This window comes from Narcine bancroftii, chromosome 12 (genome assembly GCF_036971445.1).
Source record: "Narcine bancroftii isolate sNarBan1 chromosome 12, sNarBan1.hap1, whole genome shotgun sequence".
Lineage (NCBI taxonomy): Eukaryota > Metazoa > Chordata > Chondrichthyes > Torpediniformes > Narcinidae > Narcine > Narcine bancroftii.
The window spans coordinates 14,845,954-14,865,664 of NC_091480.1; the positions used below are offsets into that span (position 1 = coordinate 14,845,954).

Genomic DNA, 19,711 nt, shown 5'->3' on the forward strand with positions numbered 1-19,711 from the left:
TGTTCATACTTCTCAGGAGAAAGTCATGCAGGCTCTCAAAAGAAAGATTTTTTCCATCATCATTTGCAGTTGTTCAGTCATTGGTGTTAGGAACAAAGGAAGTAGGAACAGGAGTAAGCCAAAAATGGCCCATCGAGCCTGCTCCGCCATTCAATACGATCATGGCTGATCTAATTTATGACCTCACTCCACCTACCTGCCTCCACATATCCTCTAATTCCTCTATCATGTAACCAAATTTTAAATATGTTTAATGAGGCAGCCTCAACCACTTCCCTGGTTAGAGAATTCCAAACATTCCCTACTCTCTGGGAAAAACTATTTTTCCTCATCTCTGTCCTAAATCTACTCCCTCGAATCTTGAGACTGTGTCCTCTCGTTTTAGTTTCCCCGGCCAGCTCAAAAAACCTTCCTACATCTATCCTATCCATACCCTTCATAATCCTATATGTTTCTATAAGATCTCTCATTCTTCTGAACTCGAGCGAATACAATCCTAGACGATTTAATCTTTCTTCATAAGTCAACCCCTTCATCCCAGGGATCAACCTAATAAACCTCCTCTGGACCGTCTCCAAAGCCAGTATATCCTTCTTCAAATATGGAGACCAGAACTGGACACAGTACTCCACGTGCGGTCTCACCAGTATCTTATACAGTTGCAACATTACCTCCCTACTCCTGAATTCAATTCCTCTAGCAATGAAGGCCAACATTCCATTTGCCTTCTTAATAACCTGCTGCACCTGCAACCTAACTTTTTGCGATTCATGTACAAGCACTCCCAAGTCCCTCTGCACAACAACATGCTGTAGTTTTTCACCCTTTAAATAATATTCAGCTCTTTTATTTTTCTTCCCAAAGTGGATAACCTCACACTTACTAACATTGTACTCCATCTGCCAGACCTTTGCCCACTCATCCAGCTTAACTCTATCCCTCTGCAGACTCTCCTCATCCTCATTACAATTTGCTCTTCCACTCAATTTGGTGTCATCCGCAAACTTGGCTACACCACATTTTGTCCCCTCCTCCAAGTCATCAATGAAAATGATGAACTGTTGTAGGCCTAACACCGACCCCTGTGGCACCCCACTTACCACTCTCTGCCCACCTGAAAAACTCCCATTTATCGCGACTCTCTGCCTCCTGTCAGACGACCAATTTTCAATCCAGGCCAATAGAGTTCCCCGGACTCCACTTTCCTGTAACTTACTGAGAAGTCTCTTGTGCGGCACCTTATCAAATGCTTTCTGGAAATCCAAATATACAACATCAACCTGTTCCCCTCTATCCACCGCACCCATTATATCCTCAAAGAATCCTAACAAGTTTGTCAAACAAGATCTTCCCTTTCTAAAACCATGCTGCGTCTGCCTGATTGAACTCTTACATTCCAAAGTATCACTATTTCACCTTTAATGACAGCTTCAAGCATTTTTCCAACTACAGATGTCAAGCTAATTGGCCGATAATTTCCAGTCTTCTGCCTACATCCCTTCTTAAAAAGTGGCGTGACATTTGCTGTCTTCCAGTCTGCCGGGACCTGCACAGAATCCAAGGAATTTTGGTCTATGACCACCAATGCATCAACTATAACTTCTGCCATTTCCTTCAGAACCCTTGGATGCATATCATCAGGACCAGGTGATTTGTCTGGTTTTAGTCCCATTAGTTTCTCCATCACTACTTCCTTTGTAACAACTATTTTATCAAGGCCCTCCCCAACATTCCCATCCTTAACTCTGCACTTGGGCATGCTGGACGTGTCTTCCACCGTGAAGACTGACACAAAATATTTGTTCAATGCCTCGGCCATTTCCTCATTTTTTTGCTACCAGTTTTACTTTCTCATCCTCCAAGGGTCCTATGTTAACTCTGGCCACCCTCTTCCGTTTTATATATTTATAAAAATTTTTGCTTTTTGTTTTTATATTTTGTGCCAATTTACTTTCATAATCCTTTTTCCCATTTCTTATTACCCGTTTTTTAACCCCTTGTTGTCTCAAAGTTTTCCCAATCTTCCAGTTTCCCACTGCTCTTTGCAGCTTTGTACACTTGCGCCTTCAATTTTATACTCTCCTTTATTTCCTTTGTTAACCACGGTTGATTTTTCCTTCCCTTGCTGCCCTTTTTCCTGATCGGAATATATTTTTGTTGAGCATTACAAAATATTTATTTGAAAATCTTCCACTGTTCCTCAACTGTTTCATCAATTAGCCTGTGCTCCCAGTCCACTCTGCCCAATTCCTCCCTCATCCTATGGTAGTCACCCCTGTTTAAGCATAATATATTAGTTTTAGATCTAACTATTTCCCCTTCCATCTGAATGAGAAATTCAAGCATACTATGATTGCTGTTTCCCAGATGGTCTCTGACTATTACATCATTTACTCTACCTATCTCATTGCACAACACTAGATCCAGGAGAGCATTTTCTCTTGTTGGTTCCTTAACATGCTGCTCAAGAAAGTTATTGCGGATGCATTCTATGAAGTCCTCTTCCAGACTCCCACAGCCAACTTGATTTTCCCAATCTATGTGGAAGTTAAAGTCCCCCATGACTACTGCCGTATCATTATTACATGCCTCACTTATCTCTATTTATTTCCTGTGCCACTAAACTATTGTTATTTGGTGGGCGATAGATAACACCCACCAATAATTTTTTCCCTTTGTTATTCTTTATCTCTACCCAAATGGACTCAACATTATGCTCTTTAGATCTTATCCCTCACTAATGCCTGGAGCTCATCTTTGATTAAGAGTGCAACTCCACCTCCCTTACCATCCTGTCTATCTCTTTGCACCACCTGATACCCTTGAAAGTTTAATTCCCATTTCGGGTCACCTTGTAGCCATGTTTCCGTGATGGCTACCAAATCATAGGCATGGGTATCGATTTGTGCCTCAAGTTCACTAACCTTATTTCTAATACTGCGGGCTTTCAGATAAAGTACCCTTATGCTCTTTGTCCTTTTAATATCTAGTGACTTCTGTAACCTTTTCTTTTGATTTTTTTGCCCACTATTTTTCTTTGTAATTTTCTTAACACTATCATTGACCTGAAAACTCACTGCACCATCTGATATTTTACTTTCTCCTCCCAACATTACTTTTCCTATTTTACTTTTCCTGGCCATTACTTTATCTTCCCTACCCTTTTCCCTATCACACTGGTTTCCATACCCCTGCCAAATTAGTTTAAACCTTGCCCCACTGCTATACCAAACATACTTGCCAAAATGTTGACACCTTTTGGATATAGGTGCAACCCGTCCCTCTTATAAAGATCATGCCTTCCCCAAAAGAGATCCCAATGATCCAAGAAGCCAAATCCTTGCCCTGTACACCAGCCCCTCAGCCACACGTTCATTTTCCTTATCCTTACATTCTTTTCATCACTTGCATTTGGAACAGGTAGTAATCCCGAGATCACCACCCTAGCGTTCCTGTCTTTCAGCTTTCGTCCCAGCTCACTGTAATCCCTTTTCATTACCTCCTCCCTCTTCTTGTCACTGTCGTTTGTACCCACATGTACCAAGACATCAGGCTGCTCTCCCTCTCCTCTCAGAATATTTTGGACCCAATTTGTGATATCTCGAACCCTTGCACCAGGGAGACAGCACACCATGCGGGTATACTGATCTGGCTCACAGAACCTCCTGTCTGTACCCCTGATAATGGAGTCCCCAATAATTACTGCATTTCTCCTTTTCCTTTTCTTTTGCACCATTCTGCCAGGCTCATTGCCATTGACCTGGTGCCCATGGCCATCTTCTGTCCGGTCATCTCCCTCAACAGAATCCAACACAACATAACTGTTGCATAATCAGTATAAGTAGCACATAGATTATTCCAAGAGTTGAGACTGAGGAGAATGGAAATGATGAATTATATAGAAACATTTGTGTGGTTTCTTTTTTACCCCTGAATATATCACATTCTAGGTGCATTTCCTAACTGATGTCACTTTGCTAAAACATCAAGTGGCAAGTTAATGGGGCGGCACGGTGAGCTCAACTCTGTGACGGTGCCAGCAACTTGGGTCCAAATCTGGCACTGTCTGTGAGGAGTTTATATATTCTCCGCGTGTCTGCCTGGGTTTCCTTCAGATGCTCCGGTTTCCTCCCACCTTTCAAAAATGTACCAGGGCTGTAGGTCGATTGGGTGCGATTGGGCAGACATGGGATGAAAGGGCTTTTTACTGTGATGTAGGTCTAAAATTCCAGCATTAATACACTGATGAAAGAATTGCAGATCAGATGAGTAATTACATGTTGGAAGATTGACTGGTGATAAAATATCAAAATACATATATTTTAAGAGAACTAACTGAGGGTTCATGTGGTAGACAGAAGAAGAGATCCAAAGACTGTGTTAGAGCATGCCTGAAGGATTTCAACAATGACCACTGGGATCAACACGTTGGATCTTCCTTTTTACCTGCTTAAAAAAGCAGAACACAGATATAAGGTAAAGGTAGAATGGAGGAAGTAAATAGGAAAAGAGTATCTCAAAAATCAAGAACCATTGATTCTACAATATCCCTCTCTACACCTCCGTCATCTCTGTGAAGAACTTTCAAGCCAGATTGGTCCAATCTGCCACCTTCGTAAAAAATCACAACGTGAAGACTAGATGTCATGGTCTTGGGAAAAAGTACTGAAACCCCCACCTCCCCAATCATTTTATTTAGACACCTGCCTAATTTTGCTCCTACCTTGATGAAATGCTCAAGCCCGAAACATATGTTATATATCTTTGCTATTATAAAGTACGCTGCTTGACCTGCTGAGTGTCTCCAGCATTGTGTTTTTTAGGAGGTTCCAATTTGGATAAGAGGAGGGAAGAGGCATTCCGGTTTCTCACTTTCCTTGTCTGCTTTGTGGCATTTAAAATTTTTTTTTAGACATACAGCACTGTAGCAGACTGCCTCGGCCCTACAAGTCCGTGCCGCCCAATTTACACCCCCAGTACATTTCGAATGGTGGGAGGAAACTGGAGCCCCGGGGAAAACCCATGCAGACACGGGGAGACTGTACAAATTCCTTACAGACAGCGCGGTATTTGAACTCTGGTCCAGTCCTGATCACTGGCGCTGTAAAGGCGTGGTGCTAACCGCTACGTCAACTGTACCGCCTTTTTCTGGGCCACATGTTCTCCCATTAAATGATGACATGTTTATACTTGCAGCATTGTTCGTCTGTTCTGGAGTCACAATGGCGTGTTAAAGTAATACTGATCTTGGAGATTCAAATTTTGAAAGCTTGTAACGTATATTCTTGGCATTTTTTTGGTTGGCAGGTTGCTCTTCTGGATGTTGACATATGTGGTCCATCAATTCCAAAAATGATGGGAGTGGAAGGTGAGCAGGTAAGAAAGAAATTCCATGTTTGTGGGTAATTTGATGTATTTTAATCAACATTTGACTCCACAAGACAGCATCGTAAAATTCTATTTGTAGCTTGGTAATTATCAATTAAGTCAAGCTAGACTTTTGAAGACTTTTTTTCCCCAAACAGTAAGTTCCTACAAAAATGATGCCAATTAAAAAAAACGAGTGAAAAATGCTGTTGAATTGACACTACTTTTAATTTTGCCATTAGACTATTATAAAGAGTCAGTTACTGAGCTTGGGTTGGTTTGGATTGTTGTGAAAAAAGAGAGAATTGATTGGGATAAGTTTGTTTTCTGGCCAAGCTCCTTTGCACACAACGAACACAGATGAAGTATCTGGGACAGGTAAAGACTTACTCATAAGTCATTGGACATGACTTGGTATTCTTGAATGTTAAAATTGGCAAATACAGGATGATGTAAATGTTTTCATTTATAATTCATAAATTGATGCATAGAATATAAAAATTAATTATTTTATACAATTCTGCGCTGCAGGCTTTAGAAAAGAGGTTGAGGTTTTATTCAAGTTTATTATCAACTGATTGCAGCAAAGATTCATCAGATTGATTCCTCTTGGATATGCTATAGCAGTTATTAGTCACCCTCTGCTTCTTTGCTTGAGTAACTATTTATTTGGTGGATCATGGAAGTCGGTCACCATGGCACCATCGCAGATTGCTGATCATGTTCTCACCCAGTATGCTCGTAGGTGGGCTTGTCATAGGGAAGGGGAACCTGCTTCTTACAAATGAGAACCAACCTAACAAAGATTGAGGAAGAAATCTGGCACTTCCTGGACTTTGTGAAACCAGTACTGCATTTTGAGAATCCAGTTGCTAAAAGAATACATAGGAAAAACAATGAGTTATTAGTTTCATTGCTGCTTCGTGGTCAATTTGGCAGACTTGAATAAAACAATGAAGCATAACACAAAAAAAATCAGGTCATTGTGTGGACGAGATGAGCAATTTGAGGATTATTAGTAAGAAAAAGGACTTCATACTGTATTTACGCAATTTGCCCGATTAATGAGAGAAAGCCCTTTTATCTTTGAAATGCTGGGTTTCAAACCAGCCAAGTAAAGAAGACAACATTTCTTTCACATCTGGTTATAAAATGTCTGCAGAAAATTCATCTAAACATTTTCATTGTGGTTTCAATTAAGTGCAAGTTCACAGCACAAAATATCCAATAACTGCACTGAATTGCTTCGTACTTCTGAAATGTGAAAAGTGAATGCTGCTTTTGAGTTATTCAAGATAGCAGCATCGATGATGAAGAAATAGAAGCAGGAATCACCCATTTCACTGCTGGTGACTGCCATTTAGTTAGATCACAGTAAAAGCACAATGCTGGAGAAACTCAGTTGGTCAAATAGTGTACTTTATGTAGTAAAGATATAGGGCCAACATTTCAGGCTTGAGTCCTTCCTTTAACAAGGTATGAAAAATTGTCAGCAGACACCAAAACAAAATGGTGGGGGGAGAGGCAAGGGAGGAGTATGGTTTCAAAGGCAGGAGGTAATAGGTGGATATGGAGGAGCAAGTGGGGGGGGAGGAATGGCTCTGTGAATGGTGAGGAAAGGGGGTGGAGAGATGGAGGAAAGAAGACAAAGGGAAAGGGAGGGAGAATGGGGAGTAGACTAGCAGAAACCAGAGAAGTTGATGTCAACCCCATCCAGTTGGAGAGTGCCCAGACGGAAAATCGTGTTATTCCTCCATTTCACGGGTGGTCTTGATGATATAGTACATGAGGCCATGGACAGACACGTGAGAATGGGAGTGCAGCACAGAATTGGTGGTTGGCCACTGGGAGATCTATGTCACTTATGCAGACAGATGCTCAGCGAAACGATCTCCCAGCCCGCGCCCAGTCTCTACGATGAAGAGAAGGCCGCAAAGGGAACAAGTGAAGTTTTGCTTCACTTGAAAGGACTGTTTGGGACCCCGAATGGTGGTGAGGGAGGAAGAGTGGGCAAACATGTGGCGGGGGGATGAGTGGTGGGGAGAGTGAGTGGCTGAGGGAGTTGTGAAGAAAGCACCCCTTATGGGAGGTATTGTCTGATCTTGGAAACTAAGCAGGCACAGGACTGGTCAGTACTTGGAGGGAAGACCGCCGAGGAACACCAGGTGTTGTTGGTTTCTGTGAAGAGATGCTGGACAGAGTGGTGACTCTTTGCCTTACCATAAACAAAAGTTAAAGAATTTCATGCATGTTACATTTTAAATGTAGTATTATGTGACAAATTTCATGTATGTTACATTTTAAATGTAGTATTATCTGACAATAATGGAACCTTTACCTAGATCGGAAGACCTTGTGTTGGGAACAGATGCAACAGAGATGGAAAAATTGCAAGAAAGGAATAGAATCATTGTGGGGGATAGGGTGTGAAGAAGTGTAGTCAAGGTAGTTGTGGGAGTTGGTGGGTTTGTAAAATATGTCAGTGGAAAGCTTGTCTGCCGAGATGGAGTCAGAAAGATCAAGAAATAGAAATAGACCACGTGAATTTGAGATCGGGATGGAAGATAACAGCAAAGTGAATGAAGTTGATGAGCTTATCATGGGTGCATGAGGCAGCCCCGATGCAGTCGTCAATATAGCAAAGGAAGAGTTGAGGGGCCTTGCTTGTGTAGGCTTGCAACCTGGATTGCTCCACAAAGCTCACAAAGAGGCAGGCATAGCGGGGACCCATGTGGGTACCTATGGCTACTCCTTTGAATGGGAGAAAGTGGAATGAGTCAAAGGAGAAGTTATTAAGAGTGAGAACAAGTTCTGCCAGGTGGAGGGGGGTTGACTAGTTAGGACTCTTCTTAAGAAAGAAATGAAGGGCTTTGTGAACTTCTTTATTGAGGATGGAGGTGTTAAGGGATTGGATGTCAAATTTTGGGAACTGGAAGTCATTAAAGAGAATGAGGGCATGTGAGGTGGGGAGGGATTAGAACCTTTGTCTCTGAGTGTCTTTCTCAAATTTGGTCCTCGACAGAAGTTAATTTATGATTAGAACATCTACATGGCTGTCAGTTTATCTTCTCGCCCATTACATATTTATTCTCCTTAGCTGCCATTGCTAATATGGAGGAAAGTGGACATTACCCAACTACGTATTTTAAAGAGTTTTCAATTCGATTAAATAGCAATCAGAAGTATGAGTTCCAGGAGCCCAGATCTTTATTTTCTATAAAATCCCAAACTTTATATAAAAAATAATTATTCCAAAAAAGTCAATCCCAATTAAAATATTTCCTTTTTTTCTTGTAGGTACACCAGAGTGGTTCAGGATGGTCTCCTGTGGTATGTATTCATTTTAATGCAATAAGTGATTGGATCACTCGATGTGATTGGAAGGGCGAAGCCCCTGATATAGAGGGTGCAAGGTCAAAACTCTGCTAATTAAACCCACAATCAACAAATCATTCCAATTGTACAACTTTCTTATTGTCAAAGGAACCTGAATACAATAAAGCCTGTTATCTGGAATTCGAGCAACTGGCAAAAAGAAAAGGAGGAAAAAAAATAGAGAGATAAATGTATATTTTAAAAAAGTGAAAATTCAAATAAAAAAGTTTAAAATTGTAAAAGTAAATGCTCTCTGAAGTAATAAATAAACCTTTGGTGAAGGTGGGAGCAAATATTCAGTCTACAGAGTACCTTGGTCATGCTTTGCTTGTAGCAGCTGTTTGAATAAAGTTGGGTTTGAATAAAATGGTGTCATCCAGGATGAAGAGCTAATTGATGCTATTCACCATTGGAGTGACTCTTAGTGTTTCCTTATCTTTGCTTAGTAAGAATCTTTATTAGTATATTATTAAGTATATTAGTAAGGCTTTATCTGTAAACTTAAGGGGGGGGGGGTAAATATCTATAATCTTATTGTTCATCTTTTGGATGGTTTCATGGAGGGTGAGGAACCTGCAGTTGCAGCGATGGTTAAATGTTTTCAAAGAATGTGTCTGAAAATAAAGCAAAATGCTTTAAGGTTTATATATTCATGCAACTGAAGTTTGTTCGATGTAAGTACAGTCAAGTATTTTTCTCTTGACGTTTTTATTCTTAATGCAGATGTATTAGTTAGGCAGTTAAAATTAGTTTAAAGCAACCAGAAAACTCACTTATCTGCCATCTACCAATCCCCATAGATGCCAGATACCAAAGGTTTTACTGTATATACATTTATGGGGCTGTCTAGAAACTCCTTTCTTATTGGTCACTACAAGTCTGTTAAGACTTAGCACGGTCAGTGCAACGCTATTACAGCACCAATGACCCGAGTTCGAATCCAGCACTCTCTGTAAAGTGCTTGTATATTCTCCTATGGCCCGTGTTGGTTTTCCCTGGGAGGTCTGGTTTCCTCCCACTCTCCAAAAATGAAGTTGTAAGCTTAATTGGGCAGTACTGGTTTCAATGGCCGGTATAGGCTTCTACCATGTTGTATCATTAATTTTTAATTTTTTTTTAAATTTTAAAGTTGTTATTATTATCCAATAGCACAAATGCATTGACTAACAGGTTCTCATTTAATTGGTTGTGTGGAAGAGTTGAAATAATTCTTACTCAGGAAAAATAAAGATTTTGCTTGCTCTCTTGCTTGAGAAAGAGACTTGAGGCACGATGCCAATTTTGGTTGAAAACAATGGTACCTACAATGCCATATTGGAAGCATTTTCAATTAAATTCATAAATGCTGTTCATAATGAATTTCTAAATGAGTTCAGGTTCCTAGAGGATTCATTAATCACCTCGGTAGCATCCGTCCACCCACACAAGCTCTGTATCTGATTCCCTTTTGTGAAAAAGTCTTGAAATAGCTGCATGCAGCACCTCTCCCATTTTATGAAATGATTGGCTTTCTCTGAACACAATAATTATATGAGGTTCTCTCTGTTTTATCTGTCTTTCACAGTATGTAGAAGAAAACCTGGGTATAATGTCAGTAGGATTTTTGCTCAGCAGTCTTGACGATGCTATCATTTGGAGGGGACCCAAGAAAAATGGTTGGTGTTCTATTGTTGAGTTAATATTTTCTGACTTGACTAATAACTTTCTGTCATTAAAATCGTAATAGAGCAGAAAATACTGGAAACACTCAAAAGATCAGACAGCATTTGTCTTTCAGTTCAATTATGCTTTGTCATACATAATTTGTTTAATTATTAATGCTATATTTACAATGTTTAAGAAAATAGATGAACTCTGGTATGGAGGGAAGCTAGTTTTGGAGACCATTTAGCTCTTAAGCAAATTTCTGTAGCATTGAGGAACTTTGGTGTGCTGTGATGCCAATTCTTAATATGGCCAATCAGGTCACAGGTAAACTGAGTGGGGCCAAACATTCCTTATAAGCAATGAAGGGGAACCCAGAGATCAAATTTTCTTTAGAGGCTGAGCAGCTGAGGTGAAAAGTCAATTGTGTGGTCAATTTCGCAGATAGAAAGAATGGCTTGCAATTAAAAAATGTTATTTGCCCTTTTGTTTAAACCATTGAGGGAGTTTAAACAGGAAGCTAACTGAGGGTTCTAATTTTTCAACTTAGGAAGCAGACCAAAGCTGGTATGTTAGATATTCAGTTAACCTGACCATAATGCTCATGAGGAATGGGTTTTTTTTTGAGCAGTAGTTTCTGGGAACAGTTAATCATTTCAGAAGGTAGCAAACTTGTGGTTTTGTGATGTTATTTCAGATGAGATATAAATGGGAAATAAAAATAGAACCACTTGGTAATTCTGACATCGGTTACCAGCCCTGATGCTTTTAGAATTGATGAAAGGCCTTTGACTCTGCTTTTCTTTCTAAACATGCTGACAGACATACTGAGTGCTTACAGCAATTTCTTGTTTTTTTAAATTTTTAGTGTTAAATTCAGATTACTCCTTTCAGGGTTCTTATTTCTTCAGAATGTCCCCTCTAATCAAATTATTGACACATCGCATCAGCATCAGCTCCTTTGGACCTTGATGATTTTTGTGTGGTTGGGGTATATCCCAGTACATTATAGTCTCGACTTCTTCTGAATTGCACTCTACCATTTTGCATCTAATTGCTACCCAACATTAACTCATTACTGATGGCTTTTGCTTTGTGTTGCTTGTGTAACTCAGAGGATGTTATTTCACGGGAGTTTGACCTATAACGTCAATTCTGCACAGATGTTATTTTATCCCTGAGACGTTTGCTCCAATCGCATTCTTATAAAATGTATGCATATCCTTTAACATTCGTCTTTTTCATGTAGTTGTCTAATTTTTTTAAACGATTTCAGCAATTTTCTTTCACATCAGGAATTCAACATTGGAAACAACTGAGTAAAAACAAATTTTCCCTTGTAATTCTTTAGTGATTACTTAAAAAAAAAATTGTACTCCTCCATTAACCTCTTCCCCAGTAGAGAGAGACCTCACAATTTACTTGTTATTTCTTCCAACCTTGAAGTCATTTGCTGGACCACCCTTAACCTCTTCACTCCCTGTAAAAAGACCTCTCTCCATACAAATGGTTTTATGTAACCTTTTTTCCATATATTGTATGCTTTTAAGAGGATGCTCAAACTGATCCCCATTGCTGCATTTACTAGTCAAATAAGCAATTTTGAAGTTATTTGCCTCCAAATAAAACCAAAAGCTCTGACATGAAACTGACTTGCATGTCAATTGGCACAGTTTTCTCAGCAAATACCCCATATACACTTGTAATCAGCGATACCGTATAACAGTAAAACCCCTCCCCCTTTTACTTTTTTGGCTCAAAAATTAGGTGCTTTTGTATAACTCGTGTAAAAATTGACCCTTCCCCTTCCCCCCCCCCCATTTTTGGCCCTGACTGCCCGCCCATCTGAGCTTCTTGCGTCCCACCCGGCCGCCCATCCGAGTTCCCAAAGCCCCAACTGCAGGCTTGCTGCCCGGTCCTGACCCTCTGAGTTCCTGATGCCTTGAACGACGCAGGTAATTCATGAGATCAAAAGTTTGACCAGTGCAAAAGTCAATCCCCCCGCCCCTTGGCCCAAAAAAGTGGTCCAAAATATTATACAATTACATGAGTATATACAGTATCAACTAAAAATAAACAATATCAAGTATCAAACCTTAAATCAATCATTTTCTAGCTTTAAAAATACAATAATCTTGAATAAAATAGCATTTTGTTCATATGCAACATATTCTGTTATGATAAAACCACGTCAGATATTGGTCTGTATGTAAAAAAAAAAGAGTAATATTCACTCTTTTAAGTTTCTTTCCCTCTCAACAATTAGATCTCCTTGAAGTACTGTCCACATCCTCTGAAACAGCTCTGTCTTTGTGGGATTGTTATCCAGAGATGATTTTCCTTCTTGCTGCAAATGTTTTCCAACGATTGTGGTTTTTCTGTGAAAAGCAGGCTTATGAAGAATCATGAGTGCAAATCTAATTGTCACAGTGATTCACTTTGCATTGTGTTCCAATGTACAAGATTATTTTTGTTTTCCTCCTGCTAAGGCTTATTGACAAAATGCTGCTTGGCTCCTTTAGGTTTGATCAAACAATTTCTGCGAGATGTGGACTGGGGAGAAGTCGACTATTTGATTGTTGATACACCGCCTGGTACCTCAGATGAACATCTCTCCATTGTACAGTACCTGAGTGCCACGCAGGTCGATGGAGCTGTGATCATCACCACTCCCCAGGTCAGGTTGCATTACGCAAGGCAAAAAGCAGGGCTGCCTACTCTCTGGGATGGTCCAAGCTTTAAATATTAACCTCTTGCACAAGACAGGAGAAAAACCATGTGGGCACTGAAAATTATGGTGCCATTTTCCCTGTTTTCTTTGAATAATTTTAAGATGGGTGAAGGGAGAGACATTTTCTGACTTTGGACAGTTTCAGTAATGAAAACCACAGTTGAAGTCCTGCAAAATTGGCTGCAGGAGTAATTATGGAACCAGAAACTATAGTCGTTTTTAAGAGGCTTCTAGATAAATGCAGGGAATAAAAGGATATGGATCATATGCAAACAGCTGAGTTTTACTTTGACTTAGGCATCACGTTCAGCACAGAAATTTGGGCCAAAGGCCCTGTTCCTATGCGTTCTATGGTCTCCATACTCAGTGTAAAATCAATCAGAAACTGCTTTTCTCAAATATGCAGGAAATCCAAAATAGGAAGAGGAGTTGCTAGAAAGGTTCAGGTCAGGCAAATGTTGGACAGAGAAAATGAATTAACAATGACTTTTCTAATGGAATTAGCATCATCAGATACACTCCCCTCCATCACTTCACACTGGGTTTTTTGACCACTTGAGTGTAAGTTCTGCAGCACCGAGATATGACAAGATCTTTCTATGAGCTGAGACCAGTTTAGAATCTTTTCAGATTTCCGGAGCATGATTTGACCTTGAGAATTTGATCTATCGCTTCTTTATAATGAACATAAAAGTAAATCTGACAAAAAGGATTCTGAAATGTTTGCAATTTAACTTGTACGCCACTGCAGGATGTTACATACTCTATCTTTATTGTGTTGTTTTTTTCTTCACAGGAAATTTCACTACAGGATGTCAGAAAAGAAATCAGCTTCTGCCAGAAAGTGAAACTGCCTATAATTGGAGTTGTTGAAAATATGAGTGGTTTTGTGTGCCCAAAGTGCAAGGTGAAGTGTTTCTTACATGAACACCTTAAAATTTGCAAGTAGATTTTCCTCTCATTCCAATTCTGCGGCGTCCGTTCACAATGTAGAGTTCGGGCCATTGACGTGCTCTAGGCCTTTTTCAGATATTGCAGTTAAGATGGACATAATTTTAGATATCTCAAACTTATGAGTAACTTAGAAATAATTTCTTCCTTCAGGAGAATTATCAAATTTCCAATGCTAGCAGGATGTTGATAGAAATTGTTTTAGTCTCCACATCAAAAGAAACTGGACAAGATAGCAGTTCAAGGGCAAACCCTTATGAGCTCCAGAAATTAAACACATTATGTTTATTACAATAAGTTCAGTAGAATCCCCATTATCCAGCACCTACAGGGATCGCAAATGCTGCATTAAGAATACGCAGTTAAAAGAACTGGATTTGACAATGGCTGGACGGGAGAAGCCAGAGAGTAATGATGGATGATTGCTTCTCAGCTGGAGGCCTGTGACTAGTGGTGTGCCTCAGGGATTGGTACTTGGAGCATTGTTGTTTGCCATCTGTATTCATGATCTGGATGATAATGTGGTAAATTGAATCACCAAGTTTGCAGATGACCCAAAGATCAGAGGTATGGTCAGTGAAGAAGGTTTTCAAAGCTTTCAGAAGGATGTGGACCAGCTGGAAAAATGGGCTAAAAAATGGCTGATGGAATTTAATGCAGACCAGTACAAGGTGTTGCATTTTGGAAGGACATATGCGGTAAATGGTCGGGCATTGAGGAGTGTGGTCGAATAGAGGGACCTGGGTATACAGATACATAATTCCCTGAAAGTGGCATCACAGGTGGATAGGGTTGGAAAAAGAGCTTTTGAATATTGGCCTTCACAAATCAAAATATTGAGTATAGGAGCTGGGATGTCATGGTAAATTTGTATAAGACATTGGTGAGGCCAAAACAACAACAACTGAAGGTACAACAACAACTCCTGCAGCGACTCACGAGCCAGGGAAAGAAGACCCGACCATGTGAACATAGGGGTCTACAGGTCAAGCTGAGATGCGGGGACCTGAGGCTTCCGCTCCCTACCATCTTCCTGGCCATGATAGAGTCCTTGGAGAACAAACTTGATGAACTCCAAGCTAGACTTCAACATTGGAGAGACATCAGGGAGTGCTGTGTGATGTGCTTATGGAAACATGGCTAAACGCAGACATTCCAGACATGGCACTGCAGGCCAAGGGATACACCCTCCATCGCGCTGATCGAACACTGGCACCTGGGGAGGTGGCGATTGTGTCATCATCAATTCATCGTGGTGCACAGACGTGATGGTCATGTCCCAGTCCTGCTCCCCTGACCTGGAACATTCGGCGATCAAGTGTTCACCACCATCATCCTGGTCGCAGTGTACATTCCACCTCAGGCTAACGCCAGGCTGGCACGGAGGAACTAAGCAGTATGATTAAACAGCCATGTGACAGCACATCTGGATGCCTTCCTGATCATTGTGGGAGACTTTAATCAGGCTAACTTGAAGAAGACTCTGATAAACTACCACCAACACGTCAAATGTGAGAGCAGGGGAACCAACACACTCGACCACTGCTACACCAGCATGAAGAATGCATAAGAACCATACCATAAACTGCATTTTGGCAAGTCTTATCACCTGGCTGTACATCTCCCGGCATACAAGCAGAGACTGATGACCACAGCACCAGTGGTGAAGACAGCGAAGGTGTGGTCAAGGGAGGTGGAGGACCATCTGCAGGACTGCTTTGAATCGGTGGACTGGAACATACTCAAGAACTCATCCATAGACTTGAATGATTATGCAACAGGTGTCACTGACTTCATCAAGACCTGCGAGGATGACTGTGTGCCCATGCACAAATACAGAGTGTTTCCCAACCAGAAGCCCTGAATGAATCAGAGAATCCAACACCTGCTGAGGGTGAGAACAAGGGCATTTAAGGCTGGGGACTGAGATCTTTACAAGAAGTCCAGGTACAACCTGTGGAAGGCCATTCCAGAAGAAGCTAAAGACAGAGACAGATACATGCCATTACAACCTACAAAGCAAAGGCAAGCACTATAGATGGTTGCGATGTTTCACTACCTAATGCCCACTTTGAGAAGAAGAACCAAATGATGCCTACTAGAATCCCTTTTCAAGACCCTGTGATATTTGTTCCCATGGGCAACATCAGAATACCGTTCAAGAGGGTGAATGCTCGCAAGGTGTTAGGCCTTGACAGTGCACTTGGCAGGGTACTGAAAATCTCCAACCAACTAGCCGGAGTGTTCACGGGTATTTTCAACCTCTCATTGTGGCAGTCAGAGGTTCTCACCAGTTTCAAAAGGGCATCAATCATCCTGGTGCCCAAGAAGAGTAGTGTGAGCCGCCTCAATGACAACCCCCCACTAGCACTAACTTCTACTGTGATGAAATGCTTCAAGAGGCTGGTTGTGGCCAGAATTAGCACATACCTAAGTAAAGATCTGGATCCACTGCAATTTGCCAATCCTCACAATTGCTCCATGGCAGATACAATATCACTGGCTCTCCACTCAGCTCTGGATCATCTTGAAAACAGCAATTCATACATACAGCTGCACTTCATAGACTACAGCTCGGCCTTCAATACCATATTCTCTCAATGCTGGTCAAGAAGCTACAAACTCTAGACCTCTGTATCCCACTCTGCAACTGGATTCTTAACTTTGTTATTGGAAAACCACAGTCAGTACAAATTGGAAACATCTCCTCACTGATCATAACACAGGTGCACCCCAAGGATGTGTGCTTAGCTCACTGCTCTACTCATTATTCCCCCACGACTGTGTGGCCAGGCATAATTCCAATGCCAACTACAAGTTTGCCGACGACACCACAGTTGTCGGCAGAATTACAAATGGCAGTGAGGAAGTATACAGGAGGGAGATAGATCAGCTCGTCAATGGTGTAATGACAGTAACCTTGCGCTCAATGTCACCAAAACCATGGAGATGATTGTGGACAAAAGGAGGAAGTCAGAGAAACACGACCCAGTCCTTATCAAGGGCTCAATAGTAGAGAGGGTCAAGAACTTCAAATTCCTGGATGTCGTTATTTCCAAGGATCTGTCCTGGAGCCTCACCAACGGCTATACTTTGTGAGGAGATTCGGTACGTCATTGAAGACTCTTGTAAACTTCTACACGTGTACCTTGGAGAGCATTCTGGCTGGTTGCATCACTGTCTGGTATGGAGTCGCCAACTCCCAGGACAAGAATAAACTCCAGAGAGTTTTTAATTCAGCCTGTGACACCACAGGCACCAGACTTCACTCCATCGAGGACGACTACATGGGACGGTGTCTTAAAAAAGCAGCCTCTATCCTCAAAGACCCCCACCACCCAGGCCATGCCCTCTTCACTCTGTTACTTTTGGGGGGGGGGGGGGGGGATATACAGGAGCCTAAAGATGAGCACTCAGCGGCACAAGGACGACAGCTTCCTTGTTGCCATCAGATTCATGAATAATCAGTGAACCAAAGAAACTGCCTTACTTTTTGTGCACTGTTATTTTTATTATTATTTTATTTTTTGTAGTAATGTCATAAGATGGTTATAATATGTATGTTTGCTCTATGATGCTGTTGCAAAACACCGAATTTCATGAGTTGTTCATGACAATAAATTTTGATTCTGAGTATTGTGTGGAATTTTGGACACCTACCTCCAAGAAAGGTAACAATGAGATAGAAAGAGTGGAGTGAAGATTTATTAGGATGTTGCCAGATTTCAGGAAAAGGTTCAACTTTATTCCCTGGAGTATAGAAGAATGAGGGGAGATTTGATCGAGATATTTAAAATTGAGGGGGTTAGTCACAAGGTTAATATTGATAAAAGTGGTGATGCCAATGAACAAAGTCGATTATACAAAATGTAAATGGCAATCACAGGCACCAGGTATCAGGATAGATAATAATTTAAATCATTTGTATAAATTAAATTACCAACCATTAATAAAGAAAATACAGGAAGACTTAGAGAAATGGAAAGATTTATCACTAACTCTAATAGGGAGAGTAAATTGCATCAAGGTGAATGTACTTCCACGGCTACCATACCCGTTTCAAATGCTACTGATTCCCTTGACTGGAATTTTTAATGAAATTAAACAAATTAATAAGAAAGATTCTATGGAAAGGTTAAAAAAAAAATCAAGGGTGGCTTTCGAAAAATTAACGTGGGCATATAAACAAGGAGGATTGCAGCTACCAGCACAGTTAAGATATTTACCAGATTTTTATCAGATGGGAGAAAAACCGGCTTAGCTCAAGATCGAATTATATAAATTAGAAGAAAAGGTCTATCAATGGGATGAGAAACTGGTGCCACATATCAATCTTCCATGTACATCATCATGGAAGAGAATACATCTGGAACAAAAGATGATAAATTATCAAATACCAAAAATGTTATTAATGTAAAACCCATTCATTTACAACAGACAATATTTTTAAGGAATGGGAAAGAGAAGGAATTAAAAGAATAAAAGATTGCTTTTTGGAAAGTAATTTCTTGACATTTGAACAGTTAAAAAAAAATGGAATATCACATGGTACAATATTTTCATATTATCAGTAGAAAAGTTGTTTAAAAAAGTTGGGAACTAGTCTACCTGAGAGAAGCTGCTAGAATACAATTACAGATATGGTGATAGTAAATTTTTTTTAAAAATCGCCAACATGTGTAGCGAAACAAGGAATATATAAACCCAAACAAGGTTGTGAAAAAGATTTAAATATACGAAGAAAGAATGAAAGATGGAAGGAACCATGTGCAGGTTCATGAATAATACAATAAATACTTGGTTTCATATGATACAATACAACTGACTCCATAGACAAATGCTTCCGTTGTAAACAAGAAATTGGAACAACAATGTACAAAAGTGAAAACCTTTTGGGAGGATTTGAACCTAATATTAAATAGAATTATGAAAAATAGGATGCCAAAAATATTCCTGTTAAACAACATTAAGTGTAAAGAATTGGGCCTAAAATTAGACAGGGTTCAAAAAAGATTTATTCTGATTGCCCTCGCAGCAGCAAAAAAGTGCATAATGAGAACTTGGAATTCGGAAGCAACTTTAAAAATACAACAATGGTCCGGAGAAATGAACAATAGAAAAAAAATTGCCTACAACCTAAAAGACAAATATGCTCTATTTGAACAAATTTGGGAACCATACAGAGTTTATTAGAAACCGCCAATTTCAGACCTTCATCTCTTGACGTGATGAGTTACAATTATGAAAGTTATTAAATATTACTTTTGTGTTCTATCATTTATTTATTTCTTCTTTTATTTCCTGCTTTAAGTTGTTGGCGTTGGGGGTGGGGGGGGGAAAGAGGGGAAAATGAAAATTTCACTGTGTAAACATTAATACTAAATATTTGTATATATTGTTACTGATGTGGTTCATGGTGAAGTACTAAATAAAAATTATTTTTAAAAATTGAAGGGGACAGTCAGAGTAAATATTGATTGGCTTTTTCCACTGAGGGTCGGTGAAATACTAACCAGAGAACACTGGTTAAGAGTGAAAGCAGAAAGGTTTAGGGGGAATTTTTTTGACACAGACTGGTGGAAGTGTGGAACGGGCTGCCAGATGAGGTGGTGAATGCCGGCTCAACTTTAACATTAAAGAAGA

At 40.2% G+C, this 19,711-nt stretch overlaps 1 protein-coding gene across 7 annotated transcripts in view; it reads left to right on the forward strand.

The window, feature by feature from the left end:
• The window catches only part of nubp1 (nucleotide binding protein 1 (MinD homolog, E. coli)), a 57,464-nt gene that overhangs the window by 32,849 nt on the left and 4,904 nt on the right, over window positions 1-19,711 (forward strand). For all 7 annotated transcript variants that reach the window (XM_069906934.1, XM_069906940.1, XM_069906936.1 and 4 more), the window contains 5 exons: window positions 5,308-5,376; window positions 8,665-8,697; window positions 10,307-10,397; window positions 12,909-13,063; window positions 13,914-14,024. In XM_069906934.1, coding sequence (XP_069763035.1) covers window positions 5,308-5,376; window positions 8,665-8,697; window positions 10,307-10,397; window positions 12,909-13,063; window positions 13,914-14,024 — 459 coding nt within the window. The remainder of the gene's footprint in view (window positions 1-5,307; window positions 5,377-8,664; window positions 8,698-10,306; window positions 10,398-12,908; window positions 13,064-13,913; window positions 14,025-19,711) is intronic.